At 41.6% G+C, this 22,763-nt stretch overlaps 1 protein-coding gene across 1 annotated transcript in view; it reads right to left on the bottom strand.

The window, feature by feature from the left end:
• Nucleotides 1–22,763, bottom strand: part of DLGAP2 (DLG associated protein 2) — a 360,498-nt gene that overhangs the window by 299,366 nt on the left and 38,369 nt on the right. The window contains exon 2 of the mRNA XM_030195606.1: nt 22,092–22,303. Coding sequence (XP_030051466.1) covers nt 22,092–22,303 — 212 coding nt within the window. The remainder of the gene's footprint in view (nt 1–22,091; nt 22,304–22,763) is intronic.

Genomic DNA, 22,763 nt, shown 5'->3' with positions numbered 1-22,763 from the left:
CCCATCCCCTTTATCATTTTCGTCGCCATTCTCTACATCTTTTCTAATTCCACTATATCTTTTTTGAGAACTGAACAAGGGCACATAGTGAGGGCATGTTTTGAGCAGGACTAGGGAAAGGTCAAAATATGGAAGGGGAGGGGACATCTATGATCAAAAAGATGGGCATTGGTATTTAGACCTGGTACCAGAAAGGTGTTTCTGAAGGCTATTGAAAGAGTGTAAATTCAAGTACAATATGAATTTTTATGTCCCTGGAGTGCTCAAATGTTTTTTTAAAAATCACCAAGAGCTGCAATGGTTCTTGAACTAGGTCCCCAGATTCTCAGCCTGCTACTTTAATCATCAGGCTACTCCTTCATTCCACATAGACATCTATATGGCCATCTTATAACACTGATGTTCCTATATTGTGCCACAATGACATCCATGTCCTCTATGTGCAAAGAGTGTGATCTTCTTAAACAGTGCACACTCGTGATGGGTTCTGCATGTGTGCACTATTGAGAAAAGTATGTGCCCTCTTTCACATAAGCCACCAGATTCTATATATTGCAACTTGAGTTGCACGCACAAATTAGGTCGTACTCTTATTATTATTGTGTGTAACTTAATTATCTTAACATTACAATCAGCGCCGATAATTGCCACTTCACAAGCAATTATCGACACTAACTGGCATTAATTAGAATTTACATGCATAACTTGCTAAGCGTATTCTGTAAAGAGATGCAAGTAAATTCTAATGCACACAGCCAAAAAAGGGCTATGGCCATGCGCATGGAATGGGCAGGTCTTGAGCGTTTTAAAAAAATGATGTATGCTTTTATAAAATATACTTGCTCCGCACCTAACTTAGGGATCCTTTTACAAAGATGCGCTAAACGGTGGTCTGCATCTCAACTAGGTGCCCTTTCACTAAAAGGTTGCCATGCAGTGCAACCCGGAGCTACCGCTGGCCCAACATGGCTACCGGCAGTAGTTCCACCTTGACAGCGCTCAATTTCTGGTGCTACAGAAAATAATTCCATAATTTCTAGCGCGGCGCTAACCCGGTGGTAATTGCTGCCCAGTTACCGCCAGGTTACTGTGGGAGCCCTTGCTGCCACCTCACACTAAGAATAATCTTACCTCATGGCCATGTCTTTTTTAGGGGTTTTTTAACCCGCTGTGGTCAAAAGGACCCTTGTGTGCCACAAAAATGTCCCCCGCTGCTACCGCAGGACCCTTTTTACTGCAGCATGGTAAAAGGACTCCTTAGAGTGTGATTTTCCTTCATGCTCAGACCTTTTAGCACATCTGCCAAAAAGCTGTATTTCTATTTACAGCAATAATGGCCAGGCGCTAAGTTCAATATTAGTGCCTGTCCATTTACCTCATGAGTCCTTATCACCTCCTATTTACTTGGTAGTAAAGGTTCGCACGCTAACCCCATGGTAATCAGGTAGCGTGCAGCACGGTGGCCGCGCTGCCAATTACCACCAGGAATGCCCCCCACGTCGAAAACAGAAAATTATTTTCTAGCATGGGAAACTGCACATGTCAACTTCAGAACTATCACTGGGCTCCTGTTACCCTGGCGGTAGGGCCGATATGGCACGTGCTACCCATGCGGTAGTCCTACCATGCCTTTGTAAAAGGGCCCCTTAGTCGCTGGCATTTACACCACGTTTTAGTTGGCATAAAGTCCCATGACTAGATTTAGTTGCACAGATGGGCCCTAGGCGTATTCAATAAGCCATGCCTAACTTTAGGTTTTAGTTTATAGAATATGCCTAGGCATGTTTTTTTCGGTGAAGATTTTTACAGCACAATATATAGAATGTAGTCCAATATGTGGAAGAATGCGCCCTCTTTTGCAAAGAGTGTGCACTTTTGAAGACATTCTTCTGGAACAAAAGAAAATCCAGAAAAAAAAGAAACAAACATTTTTTTTGGCTGCCAATCCCTAACAGAAATCAGGGACCCTTGTAACAAATTGTGGTAAAAAGTCCTTACTGCAGGCGTAAAGGAGGAAATTCCATATATGGCGCCTAAAAAAATTGGCATTGAAATCATTGCCAACTAAGCGTATTCTATAATCAGTGCCTATATTTAGGCGTCAATTATAGAATATGATTAGTTGATATTTCAGCGCCTAAATCTGTGCGCATCCATTTACACTGATGAAAACTTGGTGTAAATCTCTGCATGTAGATTGAGGCACACTAGGCCATATTCTATATCTAGGAGTGTAAATTTTAGAACACCCATAAAACACCCATTTCCCCACCCATAACATTGCCTCTTTTTCCGTGCCCATGTTAGAAGTTCGCCACACTTCGTTATAGAACACACTTAGCAAGTTGTGCACCTAAATTCTAATCAGTGCCAATTAGTGCTCATTGTTGCTTGTTAACTGCTGTTAACAGTGCTCATTAGCTTGTTAAGCATGTTAAATTACACGCATTGTTATAGAATCTGCGCCGATTTTGGCGCACTATATAGAATCCAGGGAAACATGACTGATTTTTCTATTTTATGTATTAAAGGCCACATGCTAATTTTCCCATTAGCGTGTGAACCCCTACTACCAACTATTTTGTAGGTGGAAAGGGCTCATACACTAACCATGCACTAATCAGTGAGGGCCCCTTTTACAAAGCGGCGGTAAGCCCAACGCGGGCTTACCGCTCGCTAAAAAGGAACTGCTGCTGGGTTACCACAGCAGCCCAGCATTAGTTCCCACCCCCAGTGCACCATCATATTTGGTTACTGCTGGGTTAGCGCGGGAACCCTTACCGACACCTCAATGGGTGGCGGTAAGGGCTCCCCCTGAAAAGGCCGTGTGGCAAGTGCTTCATTTGCTGCATGGCCATTTTTTTAAAAAAAGAAAGACCTACTTTTTCCCTGTTGTGGTAAAAGGGAGGGGGGCCTCAGAGTGCATCAAAAACACACGCCCATGCCAGCTCCGGTCCATTTCTGCTGCAGCTTCGTAAATGGGGCCCTTAGTATATGACTATGCATCTGTACTAACCGATTAGCACAGAGTACACCAACATTCCACCCCTAGACCCGCCATCAATGCTACAAAATACGTTTTATATTTTAGAGCGTGGGTAGCGCGTGCTGATCCCAAAATAACTGCAGGACATCTGAGCATGCCCCGCAGTAAGGCATTTTTAGGCTTATTAAAAGGACCCCATAGTGTTATCATCCAAGTACAGTTGAGAAAATAGAATTAAAGGAAGACAAATGACTTTCCCAAGGTGATGCAATCATGAAGTGCCAGAGGTGGATATTTAAAAGCATTAAACCAACTCTATTCATTACAAAGCCCCAACAAATTGCGAATACTGGACACATAAAGAAAAGACTTTGACTTTGCTCACTGTAATTAAATCTCAAATTATTAGCTAGCTTTTGTAAAATAAAATCTTTTCTTAACTCTGCTCAATGCTGTTAATATATACATTTTTGCCATTATTTGCCTTTAGGAGAAAAATCTGTTCAAGCATTCAGCTTTAGTCATGTTTTTCTTTTCAACTGCCATTGTTTATCATATAAAGCTGATGCATTAACAAAATCAGAACAGGAAGGTCAAAACAAATGTGGAAGCAGTAATGCCTCCAAGCTCATTGACTGCGTGACCAGACTTTCAGATATCCCAGCGTTTTGAACCTATGTACAAATGCTTTCAGGTATTCTGGGTCAGCTTAACCATTAGGCAGGACTATGTGGTTGCCTAGGGTTGCAGCAAAGGGCAGCTACAGTTCAATCAACGTAGGGCTTCATAGCCAATTAACTTAATTACATGGACGGAGGATGGGCATATATATAAAAGTCCATAAAAATATCTATTTATCGTGCAAGTTATAACTATATTTATATCTATATTGATATAGACATATATTTAAACATATGATAATTGCCCTTGGAATAATACACATATATTTAAAAGTGCAGTGCCAATTTTCCATAGGATTATTGTAGGACAATCATGACTATTTATTATGAAAATCTATTGGGGGGGGGGTGGAGAGTGGGAAGTGGGGTCAGGCTAAAGCCTGAGAGTTAATTGATGGGAAGTGTAAAGCTGAAGGTTTGCCTAGAGTATCCAATAATCTTGCACCAATAATGGTGATATCTAGGATGCCTTGAGACTACTATAAAGAAACTGCAGATGTTACAGAATGTAGCAGCTAGATCAATTTTCTCAGCTCATAAATATGAAAGGGTTACTTCACTTTTTTACATTGGCTGACCATGTAGGCAAAGGCAGAATTAAAAATTTGTATGATTATTTTTAAGATTTTATATGGTATATTTACAGCCTACTATAAGTTTATTGTCAAGAGGTAAAGTTCATAGTCTATGGAATGTGATGAGGCAAGGCGAGGAAACTCCACCAGAAGGAGAGACACGAGGAAAATCGAACCTCTAGAATCCAAAATCCTGAGTGGTGTAGAACGAGTAGAAGTGAATCAATTTTTTTACTCTTTCAAAAAGTACAAAGACTAGGGGACACTCAATGAAGTTACATGGTAATATATTTAAAACAAATAGGAGGAAATATCTGTTCATTCAATGAATAGTTAAGCTCTGGAACTCTTTACTGAAAGATGTAGTAACAGTGGTTAGCGTATCTGGATTTAAAAAAAGTTTGGACAAGTTCCTGGAGGAAAACTCCACAGTCTGCTATTGAGGTAGATATCAGGAAGCCACTGCTTGCCCTGGGATTGGTAGCATGGAACATTGCTACTATTTTGGTTTCTGCCAGGTGCTTGTGACCTGGATTGGCCACTGTTGGAAACAGTATACTGGGCTAGATGGACCATTGGTCTGACCCAGTATGGCTATTCTTATGTTCTTATGCTCTTATGGGATAGGCTTGTTTGGCTGTTTGTCAAAAACCTTCAAGATGAAACGTAATAGGTCAAGTTACTCCTGCTTCTTCCTGGGCCCATAGACTATAATGGTATGGAAATTGAATGGAAATGAATGATTTTTGGCCACTATTGGAAACAGGATACTGGTCTAGATAGACCATTGGTCTGAACCAGTATGGCTATTCTTATGTGCGTGTCAGCCATTGAAATGGTGTAAGAGGTCTCACCTAAAGTTACATACATAAAGGCAGACTGACATTAATATTCTATAACAGCAATCATGCGTATAACTGCCATTATAGAATTCACGCTTGGTGCCCAAACTCTAGGTGCCTAATTGGGTGACCTTTATTGAATTACCTCTTATGTGGAAAGAAGGAGCAGCAAACTAGTCCCCTTATTTTCTAACTCCTGTTACTCTATCTTATCTGTCTGTATATTCCCCCTCCATTTAAACCCTATGCTCTCTATATTGCTTGCATATTGTGTTGACATTCTATGTAGCAATATTATGCCATACACTGTGCTGTTATTTGAATACTTTTTGCAGCTGTAATCGTCTATTGAAGAGGTGGGCAACCTCGGTCCTCGAGGCCTGCAGCCCAGTCAGGTTTTCAGGGTTTATCCAATGAATAAGCATAAGATCTATTTGCATACAATGGAAGAAGTGCATATTCATTCCTCCATTGTATGCAAATACAACCTTGGTCCTCAACGGCCATGGATTTCCCCAAGTGCATATTCATTGGGGAAATTCTTCAAAAAGGCATTAAATACATCCTAATACATAACAAATAAAATACTAAGGCCCATAAAGGTTTGTTCGTGTGCATTCGATTGCACATATATGGTGGTTCCACTATTGGGAAAAGTGTGTGCCCCATTTCCACACAGGGCACACTATTTCCAAAGGCTGAGGACTATGATCAGCAAATAACATGAATATGAAATGTGCTTCTTCTGCTCATTTTCATTTGGTGACATGCAGTGACATCGTATGTTGTTGCAAGTGACGACTCATCCCTACTGTATTGCAGTATTGGACGCATAGAAGAAAACGATTCTCTATTGCTGGTATATATCATTCAGTTTATTTCTTTAGTAATGGGCTGAATGTAGTGTTGTTTACAATAAATATGTGCTATTTTTTAATTAGGTTGCTTGAAGATATAATACATTACTAACCCAAATGAGACTACCAAATAAGAACTTTCAAAGGAAAACATTATTTAATATATTTTGAATTATTAAAATTCTTAAAGATTCTTTAAATGCAGTAATGCTTTGCCATGATTTGAACCAGTGTTACTAAGTGGAAGACACCAGAGGTCTAGAAGATTCTATCATACCACTCAATCAACAGGACATCTTATATGAACTTAAAGGTTGTGTATTAATAAAATAGATTCAATTAATGTTTTAATATTCTGAATTTCCTTTACTTTGTTTATGCAGTTTTATAATGTATAAAAAGGTTGAGTCATAGACTATAACTAATTCATAAGACCATTAGGGGCTGGATTCTGTATAAGGCACGGCAAGCAGCATGGCGAATTTACGTGCACTACTCAACTGAGCATTGAGCCAAATAGTCATGATAATTGGCTGACAACTACCAATTATCATCACTAATTGGCAATTATTGGAATTTATGTGTGTTTCTTTTTAGGCGTATTCTAAAAAGAGGTGCACATAAATTCCAACACATGTAGCTGAAAAGGGAGCACAGCCATGGGAGGAGTGTAGGGTCTTGGGGGGTTCAATCACATTTACATACATTGTTATAGAATTTGGGGGAACACATGTACATTTAGGTGTGGACATTTATACCAGGTTTTTAGTGGCGTAAATGGAATCACCTAAATGTACATGCATTCCCCCAGCCTATGTGTTATTCTATAAACCGTGTCATACTTTAGACGCAATTCATAGAATAGCGCTACATGCGTTATTCTGACATGTCTGCATTTAAGATGCCTTCTAGAGAATCCAGCCCTAGTAGTCTAAAATGTGCATATTTTTGACAAGTTACCATGTCACTTCTGGTTGTTTCAGCCTTAGCTTTACCTACTTCCTGCCTTAGCCATTCCCCTTCTGTCCATGCTCTGCTCACTCCTTGTCCACTTACCACCCCTTTTAATGATGTCAGAAAGAAGTGGGCATTGACCTTCCACAAAACATCATAGGAACACCCATAACCATGTCCCAAAGCCCATCCCTCCTCCCCCTTCCTGCCAGCTCTTATAATTACAGCAGATGAGGGGTTTTGGAAAGACTAGTCTTATATTAGAGATTTTATATATGGTGCCATACAAATCGGCACAAAAAATATGCTTAAGCATAGTCTATAAACTATGCCTAAAGTTAGGTGCAGTTTATAGAATATGCCTAGGGCCTATCCGCGTGACTATATCCAGTCGTGGGAATTAACGCCAAGTCGGCATTGCCATGCGGCATAGTAAACAGAGGGGTATGTTAGGTGTGGTGTGGGAATATTCTGTAACAGTGGGCATAATTTTTAGAAATGCTCATGATACGCCCATTCCACGCCTATGTCCATGTCCTCTTTTCGGCAGTGCATAGAGAAAAAATATCCGCCAGAAGGCGGAGAACTCTAGACGCCCCACGGACAACAACAAGAAATGTAATAAAAGTGGGAGGACGACCAAGGATTCCAAATACTTTTTAAAGTGGGGATTCGATCCTGATAGATGTTGGGGTTCAATTCAGAATTTGCAGCAACAATGTTCACTGGCCGTAGTGGGTGGCTTGTGGTGGAATCCACAGAAGAAGGGAGACCATAGCTTAGGCGATCACTCGCTCACTCACTCTCAGGCACTCACTGAAGTCGCTCACCAACAATCCGACAGCTTTACTTCCCCGGTGCATCGACCCTATGACACAACTTCTCCACTGGTCATCTGGTCAGTTGGGGCACTTTTTTGGGACTTGTTCGTGAAAAAAAGGGTAAAAAAAAATGACCCAAAATCACGGTCAAAACGCCTTTTTTTTCGATTATCAGCTCCTCGGCCGATTGTCTCTCCTCGGCCGATAACCACGCCCCAGTTCCGCCTTCACCATGCCTCCAACACGCCCCCGTCAACTTTACCCGTTTCTGCGACGAATTGCAGTTGGAAACGCCCAAAATCGCCTTTCGATTATACCGATTTGGGCGCCCACGGGAGAAAGACGCCCATCTCCTGATTTGGGTCGCAATATAGGCGTTTTTCTCTTTCGATTATAAGCTGGATACTGAATTTTATGAAGAAAAACAAATTTTTTTTCCCTTAAGAAACCTTTACAACAACAACACACACTGCTATTTTCTTTGGGCTGTTAGCACATTTACAAACAAACTAAGGCCCCCTTTTACAAAGCCACACTAGGGGCTGCCTTTGTGGTAATGCTGACACAGCCCCTTCAAAGTCAGCATTACCACACCGGCAGCCCCTAGTGCGGCTTTGTAAAGGGGGGGGGGGGGGGAGTAACAGTTTATTTTGCCTCTTCCAATACCCAAACTGACATGATTATCCTCTGTTTTCACTGAGGTAGCATTTTGGCAAGGAATAGCATAGCTTTGAAATTTGTGTGTAAAATGAACAATTTCTTTACCAAATTTACTTTCTGCTTCTCTATTTTAGGGGGTCTTTTACAAAAGATTAGCTCAAGTTATCTGCAGCAGGGCCCATAGGGATAAAATGGGCCTTAAAGCAGAAAAAAAAGGAAAGCAGATTGTATTTACCTAGATGTTAAATTTTTTTCTCAATTTCTCTCTCTTTCTCGCGCCCTCTCTTACTCTCTTGTTCTGTGAAATCCATGGACATCTGACAAGCTGCAAAGTTTTTCTTTTTAAATATTTTTGCATATAGAGAAGAAGAGAGCCCCATCCTTTCTCCTTCTTGCTGAGAATCCCCCACACTCCCCTTCCCCCTCCTTGCATGATTCTTACAAGAGTATTTTTGTGTGGAAAAGAGAACTTTTTAATAGAAATTAACCTAGAGCAGAGATTCTTAATCCAGGTCTCGGGCACACTCAGCCACTCATGCTTTCAGGATGAATATGCATGAGACAGATCTGCATACAAAGGAGATAGTGCATGCAAATTTATCTCATGCATATTCATTGTGGGTATCCTGAAAACCTGAGTGGCTGAGTGTGCATCTGGACTGGGTTGAGACCCACTTACCTAGAGTGATTTAAAACATGTACATAATAACTTAGGAATGGCCATATTGGGTCAGACTAATGGTCCGTCTAGCCCAGTATCCTGCTTCCAACAGTGGCTAATCCATGGCACAAAAATCTGGCAGAAACCTAATTAGTAGCGAGATTCCATGCTACAAATCCCAGGAACATCGGTGGCTTCTCCCATGTCTATCTCAAAAGCAGACTATGAACTTTTCTTTCAGGAACTTGTCCAAACCTTTTTTAAACTCAGATATGCTAAGCACTGTAACCACATCCTTTGGCAATGAGTTCCAGAGCTTTACTATTCATTGAGTGAAAAAAATATTTCCTCCTATTTGTCTGAAAGAGGAAAAAAGCAATTCACCTTTATCTGTTCTATACCACTGAGAATTTTGTAAAGCTCTATCATATCCCCCCTCAGATGTCTCTTTTCCAAGCAGAAGAGCCCTAACCTCTTTAGACTCACCTTATATGAGAGGAGTTCCATCCCCTTAATCATTTTGGTCACACTTCTTTGAACCTTTTCTATGTACATGAAATTTCAATTCATTGAAGGACTTCTAAAATTTCCTTTTCAGTATTCTAGCGCTGAAAAATGCCAAAACTATTCACCTAGAGTGCATTAGGCCAGAAAAAAATGAAAGCATTTTGTGAATTTTGAATCTACAACAAAGGACAAGCCCTGGCATGTCTAGATAGGAAAAAGAAATCAAACTCGCCTATGATTGAGAACTGTTACAGCTGGGACAAGATGTATATCGTAAGAAACATGGTAGCTCTTGTGTATTTGGTAAAACTTATCTTAAATTCATCATTTCTTTTTATAAACTTCATCAAATTTTCCACTTTTTAGTTCTGTTGACTTAGCCATCCATGGATGATAGGTTCATAATGTCATTTTCAATTGAGAGGTGGTAAAGACAAAAAAGAATTTTAACCTATTCTAAAAATATTACAGTTCAACAGCATACTATAACACTGTTTAAACTATGTTGAATTTTAGGATAGACACATGCTAGACTGCTGTAAATAAAACAGTTTGTTAAAAATTCAACTAAAATTCTTCAACTGTGGATAGGAAAAGGTTGCCTTTGTTTACAAGCTCTATTTCTGTACATGGAAATTTGTGAATGTAAATCATTTTGTAACAGGTGCCAATTAACTGCATTTGCATTTCATGCATGAATTTCACAGTGCAAAAATTATCTTTTGGAAAGTAATAGCGACCTGATACCTAGAGTAATACAAAGACTGGTATACCACCATATGAGTTGCCACTTATTTTGGTCTGAATTCATTTATGTCTTTCAAACTTCTGAACAGTTCAAGCCAGACTTTTGGCCATTGCTACTGTTTCCACAGAGCACTTTGAAATCTCTTTCCTATCTCTAGTGCAGTGGATGCACAGACAGGATATTGTCATTTCAATTTCCTCTTCCTTTTGCTTTTTAATGTTTTTGTTTTGTTAAGTTGGCATGATCCCAAGATGCATGTGCAACTTAAGTAGTTAACAAGCCAATTAAAGCAATAATTGGATGCTAGCAATTAATTATTGACAATAATTAGCACAAATTGAGATTTGCGTGTGATCTGCCTGCACACTATTCTATAACCCTGGACACCTAAATTCCATGGTGCACAACCCATAAGAGGGTATGGCCATGGGGGCAAGGGAGGGTCAGAGGAATTCCAAAGATTTGCACACAGTGTTATAAAATAGTGTCATTTACACACCCAAATGCCGTGAATTGGGCGCCCTCATACTAAATGTCTGCAACGAAGTCTCCACCGCTGAGATCTGAGGTGAAGCTTGAGAATGGAGAAAACATCTTTGATATTTATGAAATGAATTGGGTGCCGAGCCTTAATAACAAGTTCTGGCTGGCATAAATGCTAGTGCTAAAATTTATGTGTGGGGAATGTGGCAGAAGTATCGCCAGGTTGAGAGCGAGGGGGGTGGAGAGCAGACTGCCGATGGTGCCAGCATATTTTAAACGTGACAGATTGTGTCAAAAATAGGTGGCGGCACCATCGGAAGTCCGCTTGGGGGAGTGGCTGCTCCCCTGGTGACCCACCTAGCTATGCCTCTGATTGGTGCTACATGCTAGTCTTTAAATGGTGCTCGATCTGGAGCGTCCCTTTATAGAATATTGCTTAGTGCCAATTTTTTTGGTGCTGATTTTTGAATGCCATTTCCTGAATCTGGCCCTAAATGCATTATGGGGTAATTCAAGGCCTTTAAAGGAAATGGCCCTGAGTACCTGAAGAATAGGATGATCATCTACACACCTCCAAGGACACTAAGGTCCTCTCAAGGACTATCACGAACTGCACCCTCTCCAAAAGACATTACACGATGTGATATCTGCAAGCAAGCCTTCTCCAGAGTAGATCCCACACTCTGGAATGTACTGCCTGAAAGGCTCTGCTTTACACAAAACTATCTCTGCTTCAGGAAGCAGGTGAAAGCTTGGCTCTTCAACCAGGCCATTAATGGAAGAAGTAACTAACTTGTTAGTCTCACTCACACACACAAGGAGTGACACAGGCTGCACATACTGTAGCAGGACATGTTTATCCACTCCTACCGTAGCTAAAATAATATTTAACCATCTCTCTGACCTCATGTGCAACTTTCTTTAAATTAGTCACCTTATTTTCTTACTCCTCTTACTCTCTTACCTATCTATATGTTCCATCTTTGCTTATACTCTACACTGTCAATTAAAATGGAATGTCCTATTACATATTCTGTTGACATTGTAAGTAGTATACTATGCCATACTTTGTGTTGCTATTTGAATGTTTTTACTGCTGTAATTGTCTATTGCTCATGTTTGTTTGATTTATTCTTACTGTACACCGCCTTGTGTGAATTCCTTCAAAAAGGCAGTAATAATATTTAACCATCTCTCTGACCTCATGTGCAACTTTCTTTAAATTAGTCACCTTATTTTCTTGTGAGAAGGAAGAGGCTGTCCTACCCTGGTTAGGCCCCTAGAGGGCGCTGTTCCCCTAAAATGTCCAGGGAGAAGGGCTGGGTGAGTCACTAAAGGGAGCCAGTAAGGGGTGTATAGCAGGAGGTCGCTAGGACCGAGGAGAGTCCGGGGGGAGGAAACAGGTGCAGCAGGTTATGGGCTGGGTCCTGTTTAGCCATTAACCACTTAAGACCCCACCAGAGTGTGAGGGAGAGAGAGGAGAGCTAGCAGCTGAAGAAGAGAGCTGGTAGCTGAAGCAGGAGGATCCCCATGAGAAGTACTGGCTGAGCCCTTTGGACTGGTGGTGAACTGTGTGCAAAGCAAGGAAGCTGGCTGGGGTAAGAAGGCCCTAGTGTGTCAGGTATAAGAACTGTATGTTACAAGGAAGGACTGTGTGTCCAGGTGCTTAAGCTGGAAGATTGAACTGAGTAGGAAGAAATGTTTAAGCTGGAAGAACTGTTGAAGCTTGTAAAAGTGTTTTAAGCTGGAAGAAGTGTGCCCCCAGGGGGATGGAATAAAGATTTGTATGAGAAAAATCCTGTTGATGAGACCTGACTATGTTTGCCTTTTTGAGAACCAGGTCACCCCGAGTAGAAAGGGGTAGTAGACTAATTTGCATAAAATCTGCATACTGTGAACCAGCTCACCCTGAGTGAAAGAGGGACCTGGTATCCTGAGGTGGGAGCTTCATCTTCACAATAGCCTCATCTTCACAATATATATATATATATATATAATCTATAGATCAACTACAGTGAGGCACCGGGATAATACTCACTGAACACAAATTCTTTATCAGCACTTATGAGTATAATTGTTATTATAGAATATTAGTATAAGTCTGCAGTTACTTGCCTAACTTTAGATGTGAGCACCTATGCTACCTCGATGGCTGGTGTAAATGCTCATGCTTAACCGCCGGCAGTTAGGGGCATCAGTACCAGTATTCTATAATTTGTGCAATTTGCATGTGCAAGTGCTGAGCAGCCCCTGACCTGCCCATGTCCCTCCTAAGTCCTCGCCTTCATGTATGTAGTCATTGTGGAGTTTTAGTGCACAGTTTATAGAATATCAACAAGGCAGTTACAGAAGTAGCACCGACCAGACAATAATTGATTGTTAATGCCAATTGACAGCTTATTAAATTATGCTTGTAACTGACAGTAGTCTATAACTTGTGCACAAAACTTTGTTCGCTAAGGGAAAAGGTTGTGTGCGCCACTTTACAGATTTAGGGGTTATGTGGCATGTTCAATAAAGTGTGATAGCTAGCATGAGTGTTAACATGCACTAAGCATTAACACATGTAGATTAATTGTTTTAACCAGATGTTAAGCGTTGGTAAAAGCTCTTAAGAAGCAATAACGCGCATTAATTGGCAAAAAGTAGAATTTACGTGTGTACACTGCTAAACATATTCTATAATGTACTGCGCCTAAATTCTAATGCGCACATGCAAAAAGGGGCATGCTTACTTGTGTGGAAATGGGCATTTCATGGGTGTTCTAAAATCTATGCGCGTTGTTATAAAATATGGGCCAGTGAGTGCGTAAATCTACACGCAGGGATTTACACCAGCTTTTCATTGGTGTAAATGAACACACATAGATTTAGTCTCATGAACTATGCCTAAGTGTATTCTAAATACCGCGCGTAGATTTACATACGGTATTTAGAATACGTTTAGGCATGATTGCCTAATACTACTACTACTACTACTTAACATTTTTAGAGTGCTACTAGGGTTATGCAGTGCTGTACAGTTTAACAAAGAAGGACAGTCCCTGCTCAAAGGAGCTTATAATTTAAAGGACGAAATGTCAAGTTGGGGCAGTCTAGATTTCCTGAATAGATGTATGGTGGTTAGGTGCTGAAGGTGATATTGAAGAGGTGGGCTTTGAGCAAGGATTTGAAGATGGGCAGGGAGGGGGACTGGCAAATGGGCTCAGGGAGTTTATTCCAAGCATGGGGTGAGGCGAGGCAGAAAGGATGGAGCCTGGAGTTGGCGGCGGTGGAGAAGGGTACTGAAAGGAGGGATTTGTCTTGAGAACGGAGGTTATGGGTAGGAACGTAGGGGGAGATGAGGGTAGAGAGGTAGGGAGGGGCTGCAGATTGAGTGCATTTGTAGGTTAGTAGGAGAAACTTGAACTGTATGCGGTACCTAATTGGAAGCCAGTGCAGTGACTTGAGGAGAGGGGTGATATGAGTATATCAGTCCAGGCGGAAGATAAGACGTGCAGCAGCGTTCTGAATGGACTGAAGGGGGGGATAGATGGCTAAGTGGGAGGCCAGTAAGAAGTAGGTTGCAGTAGTCAAGGCGAGAGGTAATGAGAGAGTGGATGAGAGTTTGGGTGGTGTGCTCAGAGAGGAAAGGGAGAATTTTGCTAATGTTATAGAGGAAGAAGCGACAGGTCTTGGCTATCTGCTGGATATGCGCAGAGAAGGAGAGGGAGGAGTCGAATATGACTCCGAGGTTGCGGGCAGATGAGACAGGGACGATGAGGGTGTTATCAACTGAGATAGAGAGTGGAGGGAGAAGAGAAGTGGGTTTGGGTGGGAAGACAATAAGCTCAGTCTTGGCCATGTTCAGTTTCAGGTGGCGGTTGGACATCCAGGCAGCAATGTCGGATAAGCAGGCCAATACCTTGGCCTGGGTTTCTGTAGTGATGTCTGGTGTGGAGAGATAAAGCTGGGTGTCATCGGCATAAAGATGATATTGGAAACCGTGAGATGAGATCAGGGAGCCCAGGGAAGAGGTGTAGATTGAAAAAAGAAGGGGACCAAGGACAGATCCCTGAGGAACTCCAACAGAGAGCGGGATGGGGGTGGAGGAAGAACCATGAGAATGTACTCTGAAGGTACGGTGGGAGAGATAAGAGGAGAACCAGGAGAGGACAGAGCCCTGGAACCCAAATGAGGACAGTGTGGCAAGAAGTAAATTGTGATTGACAATGTCAAAAGCGGCGGATAGGTCAAGGAGGATGAGGATGGAGTAATGGCCTTTGGATTTGGCAAGGAACAGGTCATTGCAGACTTTAGATAGTGCCGTTTCTGTCGAGTGTAGGGGGCGAAAGCCGGATTGAAGTCGATCGAGGATGGCATGAGAGGAGAGAAATCAAGGCAACAGCTATGAATGGCGCGTTCAAGTATCTTGGAGAGGAAGGGTAGGAGGGAAATGGGGCGGTAGTTGGAGGGACAGGTAGGGTCAAGTGATGGTTTTTTTGAGGAGTGGTGTGACTACAGCATGCTTGAAGGTGTCAGGGGCAGTTGCAGTGGAGAGAGAGAGGTTGAGGATATGACAGATGGGGGGGGGGGGGTGACAGTAGGAGAGATGGTGTTAAGTAAGTTGGTGGGGATGGGGTCAGAGGTACAGGTGGTGCATTTCGAGGAGGAGAGAAGATGGGCGGTTTCCTCTTCGGTGATATCAGGAAAAGAGGAGAAGGAGGCCTGGGTTGGTTGGTTGAGGGAGTGGGTTAAAGGGTGAAGAGGAGGAGATGGTTTGGTGGTGAATTTGAGGTTGATCTTCTGCACCTTGTTGCGGAAGTAATCAGCCAGTGATTGAGGAGAGAGTGAGCTCTGTGCTGTAACCTGGTGTAAATCATGGTGTACAATAACACTGTGCATAAATATTTGGAAACGCCTCTGACACACCCACTGCCCCTCCCATGGTCACGTCTCCTTTGGAGTTCCAGGTGAAACACTTTGAGCATGCAGCATTATAGAATAATGCACAGGCAGATGTGTGCATAAATCCAAATTAGTGCTGGTTGACTTCAACTAATGTCAATAACTGGTTGTTAGCACCCCATTGACTAACTCATTTATGTGCACATCTGGCCTCCATGCCCAAATTTGGCCATCCTATATAGACTCTGGGGGTTAATATGGATGCACGTAGGGCAAGATTCTGTATAAGGCACTTAAAAAATCCATATGGAAAACATTTCTGCCTAAGTGTATTCTATAAGTGGTGCCTAGATTTAGATGTGGTATAAATAATATGCTTAATTGATATCCTAGTGCCAAAAACTATGCACATTCATTTACACCAATGAAAATGTGGCTTAAATCCCGGCACGTAGATTTAGGTGCAGAGGGCCATATTCTATAACAAGGCACATAAATTTTGGAATGCCCATGAAGGGCCCGATTCTATATATGGCGGCTAAAATTAACGCTTATTAGGCAATCACGCCTAAACGTATTCTAAATACCACGTATAAATCTACACGCGGTATTTAGAATACAATTAGGCATAGTTCATGAGACTAAATCTATGCGTGTTCATTTACACCAGTGAAAAGCTGTTGTAAATCCCTGTGAGTAGATTCACGCTCACTGGCCCATATTTTATAACAACATGCGTAGATTTTGGAACGCTCACAAAATGCCCATTCCCACACCCCCTAAACACACCCCTTTTTGCCTGCGTGCATTAGAATTTAAGTGCAATACATTACAGCAAATTACATTAAAACAGTTAATCTACACGCGTAGTTATAAAATACACCTAGATAGAACCGCACATAACTCTAGGCATGCTATATAGAATCCAGGGGGAAACACCCATTTCCCTGCCCATAACTATACCCCTTTTGCCTGCGCGCATTCAAATTTAGGCGCAGTGCATTGCAGAATACACTTAGGGCCCTGTTTACTAAGCCGTGCTGTAGGCACACTTTTAAGCATGCTCTAAAAATTAGCACATGCTAACGATAGAGACACCCATTATATTCCTATGGGTGTCTCTAGCATTAGCACGTGCTAATGTTTAGCACACGCTAAAAAATGTGCGCGCCTACAAGGCAGCTTAGTAAACAGGGTCTTTAGGGAGTTGCGCTTGTAAGTTCTAATTATTGCCAATTAGTGCTCAGAAAATATTATGACTTGTTATTCAGCTTGTTTAATCTAAAGTTCATAGTGGAGGCGTGGCCTAGTGGTTAGAGCACTGGTCTTGTAATCCAGAGGTGGTTGGTTCAAATCAGGTTACTGCTCCTTGTGATCTTGGGCAAATCACTTAACCCTCCATTGCCTCAGGTACAAACTTTGATTGTGAGCCCTCCTGAGGCAGAGAAATATCCAGTGTACCTGAATGTAACTCACCTTGAGCTACTACTGAAAAAGGTGTGAGCAAAATCTAAATAAATAAATATTGATACTGTTTTCCTCTTGCTTGAAACAATATATTGTATGTATTTCTATTATCTGGTATTGTAAGCCACATAGAACTGAGGGCTCATTAAAGGCTCGTTAAGTTTAGTGCATCTGGCCCTGAGTAATTAGAATTCGGATTATGTGGGATATAATCACTGATAAAAAAAAATAAATTATTGCTTGTTAAGTGCTGTTAATGCTGATTGGCTTGTTAAGCCAATTAAATTACATGCATTACATAGAATACGCTTAGATTTTGGCATGGAACACTAGACGTACTATATAGAATGAAGGGGTTAATGCCTTCTCAATATAGACCTTCCGGTACAGTAACTGAAGGGAGATGCTGGACATGCCCTCGGAAGGTTACCATATAGCATTTGCAGTTACTGTATCTTAATTTTGTCAGTAAATGTGTGGTAGATGCAAAATCTTATATTATGTCCTCACAAAATGACTAGAAATAAAACTATGGGGTCTGTTTACTAAGCCACGCTAGCGGCTGTCTGTGCGCTAACGCTGACACGGCCCATTCACAGTGAATGGGATGCGTTGGCACTAACGAAAAGCCGCTAGCGCAGCTTAGTAAACCGGAGTGAATATTTCAAACACTATAAAACATACAAAACAACAAAGAAAAAACAGTGCACTCAAAATATCCAAAGGTGAAATATTATTACAACCTTGCTTGTATCATCACCGGGCATGGAAAACTCTTCTCACAAAACATACATCTAAAGTACTAGTTACAATCCACATAATCAAAATACTTATCTGAAATAAGATCCATTGAACATGTATCAAATCTTCAGAATACCATGCAGTCAGAAAATCGGGTTAAGCCCCAAAGAGCTGTGGTTTCTACACAGTACTGAGTTCCACCTGCAATGGTTTCTTCAGGAAAAAGGAGGCCACATATCCCAGAAATCCATACAATGCCTTCATTTTCATCCAGTTTTAATCTTCCAAGAAAAGGTAACCGAGTGCTTGATGCATGGTGATGACAAAAGGAAGTTTGTAATAATCTTTGTCCTTTGGATATTTTGAGCGCATGATTTTTCCTTCCTTTTTGGTATTTATTTATTTATTTGCACATTTATACCCCACATTTTTCCCACAGTGTGCGGGCTCAAAGTGGCTTACAATGCAATGTATAGTTATGTTTGTTGTTTTATGTTTTATATTTTTTAAAATATAGTTTTATTTCTAGTCGTTTTGTGAGGACACATGCCATTTTCTTCACAGGAAAATAAATTATATTTTTTCCCTTGTGGTTTGGCTTAAAGTACAAAATCTTGCCACACTATAGTAATTAGGCCTCTTTGAGCCGTAAAAGGTTAGTGTCACCTTCTGTTCATCCACCAACCTCTTCTCCTCTCCCCCGTCTTTCCCCTTTAGACTGTCATTGGAATCATTTTCATAGTTCATTTTGTTCATTCTGTTCTAACTTCAGGAAGGGGGTTTTAGCTCTCAAAAGCTAGTTAAGAAAGTATATGATTAGCCTACTATAAAGCTATCACTTTCTATGGTTTAAGTTTTAAGTTAACCTTTCTTTTTGTGCACTGAAGTGAATTAACATGACAACCATATTACCTATTTAAGAAATAGTGGGTCCCTTTTAGTAAAGCGCGTCTAAAAGTGGCCTGCGCAGATATAGGCATGTGTTTTGGATGTGCACAGGTCAATTTTTCAGCGCACTTGCAAAAAAGGCATTTTTTTGTGGCCAAAAATGGACGTGTGGCAAAATTAAAACCAGCATGCATCCATTTTCGGCCTGAGACCTTACCATCACCCATTGACTTAGCGGTAAGGTTTTGCGCACTAACCGGACAGTACGTAGCCAGCGCATGTAAACTGCCTATTACCGCCGGGTAAGCACCACGTGGTAGAAAATAGAAAATATTTTCTACTGTGTGGTGGTAGTTTCAATTTGGCAAGCGTTGGACGCACGTAGACACCCACGCGCCTTAGTAAAATGCCCCCCAGTAGGCACTAATATGGAGCTGTGCAAGTTAATGGAAATTAATGTCTATTTTTGCAATCACAATAGCACAGAATAAACCAGCACAGAATGTTTTGCTTTTTGTAAGCATGAGGTTACTACCTCACATTAGTGTGTGAGAATGGGTGAATGTTGCTTTGGTTGGTGAAAGGCTTTTCTGCCCTTTTTTGGCATTCTGTAGCATGATTTTTGATATACTGTAAACCACTTTGCCCGGTAAATTAAGTTAATAAAACATAAGCATTAGGGCAACCAAAAAGTCTGATCTAGTTCTGCTTTTTCCCTATTCCTTGCAGTTCAAATTTTCATAGGAGATGAATGAGAAAATCAGAGTTATAAATTCATGAATGACATGGGGGCAAAATAAACCTACTTGGTTAACCAAGGATGAGGTACACATTTTATCTAGTAAATATAGCTGTTAGAGATCTAGTACACCAGCAACTTCTTATTGGTTTGTTTGGTGATCATTAATCACATTTTTAAATTTGTTTAACCTGTTTACTTTCCCAAATTCTTTTCTTTTGTTTCTTCTCACCTGGATCTTGCAAGTTTCAGCAGGGGATTCTTTTTTCTCATATTGTCTTTCATGCACTGTTTGGGCTCCAAGCATTCTCCATGAACTCTGATCCGACCGATTCCTCCCTTATTTTACCTTATGAGCACACTGGTCTTTTTCCTTATGAGCAGCCAGGGCTGCATTAATGCTATATTGGGCCCTAGGCAAACATATATTTGTGGGCTCCCCTACCCCACCATCATTTCACCTCTCCAGGGAAAAGTGCAAGATGTCAGAAACAGAAGGAAGCCTTTTGCAAGAAGAAGAGGACCTCGGCTGGCGGGGGTTGGGGTCCCCCGCCAGCAAAGGCAGGCGACGGCGGGTTGGCGGCGGGAGGGGGGGTCAGGAGGGTCATCAGCAGGGGGGTCCAGGGCCAAATCTATGGGGGCCCAGGCCCCCCCTGGCCCCACGTAGCTACGCCACTGGTGGGTAGCAGGGCAAATATGCACCTATATTTTAAATGTGACCACAAGATTGTCATTCAACATGCATAATTTAGTCTATTGTATAAATTATGCACACAACTATGTGCCCCACCCATGTTTTGCCCAGACTCCGCCCACATATATGGTCATCTTCAAACTATGCAACATTGCATTTAGATACCAATTTATTGATTAGCGCATCTCCGGATTAATAGCATTGACACACATATATGCCAGTATTCTGGTCATTTACGTCCCTTCTTGGCACCTAAATATAGGCATGCTGTTGTGAGATTACCATCTTAAATCTATGCATGCAGTGAGGTAAACCAGAAATGGATCAACCTCAGCACTGAAATACAGTTAGTGGTTGATCTTCTGCCTGTCTCTCTGTGAGGTGAGAGCAGCAAACGGCATGACGAAACTGTGTCAGCTTTATTTCTCTCTTGCTGTCCTTCAACGATCTGTGCTTGGTAATTTGGCTGTACTTTGTCCTAACCCCAGCCATTTGCACCACTGACCACATCCCACTTAGCCATGCCTTGCACAGTGATTTAACTTAAGAGCAACATGTTTATGTAATGTACAACAAGCAGTATGCTGAATCAGAAAGAACATGGCTCATACAATGAAAAAAATGGCTTGAAAGAGTACAGAGAATTGATCACGTTACACAACTGAAAAATACATGAGGAGCCTTCATGTGGAACAGGAAAACAGAGCCCCGGCACCTCTCTTACTGAAGGAACTTCTTAAGCAGGCATTAGAAGATGCTGAATCCTGCGCTTGTGCCCATTCATTTCTTGCTGAGACTTTGTTTTCCCCCCAAACAGTTAAGCAGTACTTTCACTAAAGTGCTTTAAGATCTTGGCTTATTGCGCTGTACCTACAAAGTCCAGAGCTACGTGGAACCTAGTAATGGCATTCCCAGCATCTGACTTTAATGTTGGTTTTAATGAGCGGGACTGGAGTGCTCCCTACAGTTAACGCACTGGGCTTACCATGTGCTAACTGAATAATTCACTGTTAATACAGAGCTACTTACCACCTCCTAAAGAGGAGGTGCTTAATCCTCACTGTGTTAACAGTAATTTGGTTAGGACAAAGTAACTACAGTGCGTTAACTGCAGGGAGCACTCCATGCCCATTCCCTGTCCATGCTCTGTCCAGTAACACCTTCTAACCCAAAACTCCATTAACATGTGACTTACCACATGCTAATAGAATTTATACCACAAAGGCAGGTTAACGCATCCTTGCATTAGCTGTTACAGAGGCCCTTTTACTAAGCCGCGTAGGCGCCTACATGTGCACAATGTGTGCTAATTTGGAACTACCGCCCAGCTAGCACATGGCCTGGGCAGTAATTTCATTTTTTACACATGTTCAGTGCGCGAGCCAGAAAATTTCCGGCATGCGGTGCTAACTGGGCAGTAATCAGCAGTGTAAGCGGGCAGACGATTACCGTCCAGTTAACGCATGAGACCTTACTGCTAACTCAATGGGTGGCGGTAAGGGCTCAGTCCCAAGATGTACGTGCGCCAATTTTTATTTTGCCGCACATCCATTTTCGCCCCCCCCCCAAAAGGCCTTTTTTGCAGGTGCACTGAAAAATGGACCTGTGTGCATCCAATACACACGTCTACACCAGTGCAGGCCATTTTTCAGCGCACCTTAGTAAAATGATCCCACAGTGTGCTAAAACATGTGTTAACAGCTAACAAAGCTTAGTAAAAGGACCCCTTAGTGAAGTACAGGCTTCATATGCTTTCAGTCTGGCTATGAAGAAAGCATCCTTGTCATGCACAGACTTTCCTATTTCTGTGTCCTTAGGTCTGACTGCACATTGGTTTTTTGTTTGTTTGTTTTCAAAAGTTCCATATACTAGCATGGGGAACAAGGTTTATTGACTCTTACTTTTGAAGATCTCCCAATGGCCTCTGTCCGATTGACTTTATCAATGGCTCAGGTCGGGCTGCTACCTTTGGTGAGGTTTTAGGACTACTATCAGAGTCTCCACTTTCCTCATCTCCCATGGCTTTGATATAACTCCCACTCCGCATTCTTCTGCAGGGGATCTCCTCATCTTTATTGCCAGCAGGGTACCCTCCCCATTCATCTTGAGGCACCTAGTGAATTGTGGGAAATACAAAACACACATATATTGTTACATATGTATACGATTTTTTGAGACTTATAAGGTACTGTACTGTGTGCATGAAACAAACTAGCCTCTTTTACTGTTTGATTCTGGAGGCAGGTGGGGCAATTTCCGTGGAGTAGGAGTTCTCAATTCTGAGACCTCGCCTGATAATTCAGTGCGCAATATCAAGCTTCTATCATGATGAAGTGCTAAGGACAGTCTGTTAGAGGTACTGGAAGGATGTAAAATGTATGTACTGCACATCATAAAATTGGTTTTACAGCTTGTAAAAAATGTCTTTTACAATGGTTACCAGCCCTGAAATTTCCATCTGTAGGGTTTGCAGCTGCTAATTGTGAATAATTACCCTAATTACCTACATGGATATAGCAAAGAGTGCTGATATTTATAATTTCTGAAAGCATTCTTCCTGTTCCTCCTGCACT

The sequence above is a fragment of the Microcaecilia unicolor genome, chromosome 3 (assembly GCF_901765095.1).
Source record: "Microcaecilia unicolor chromosome 3, aMicUni1.1, whole genome shotgun sequence".
NCBI classification, from domain to species: domain Eukaryota; kingdom Metazoa; phylum Chordata; class Amphibia; order Gymnophiona; family Siphonopidae; genus Microcaecilia; species Microcaecilia unicolor.
The sequence above is the reverse complement of the archived record's forward strand: the minus strand, read 5'-3'. Positions and strand labels throughout refer to the sequence as shown.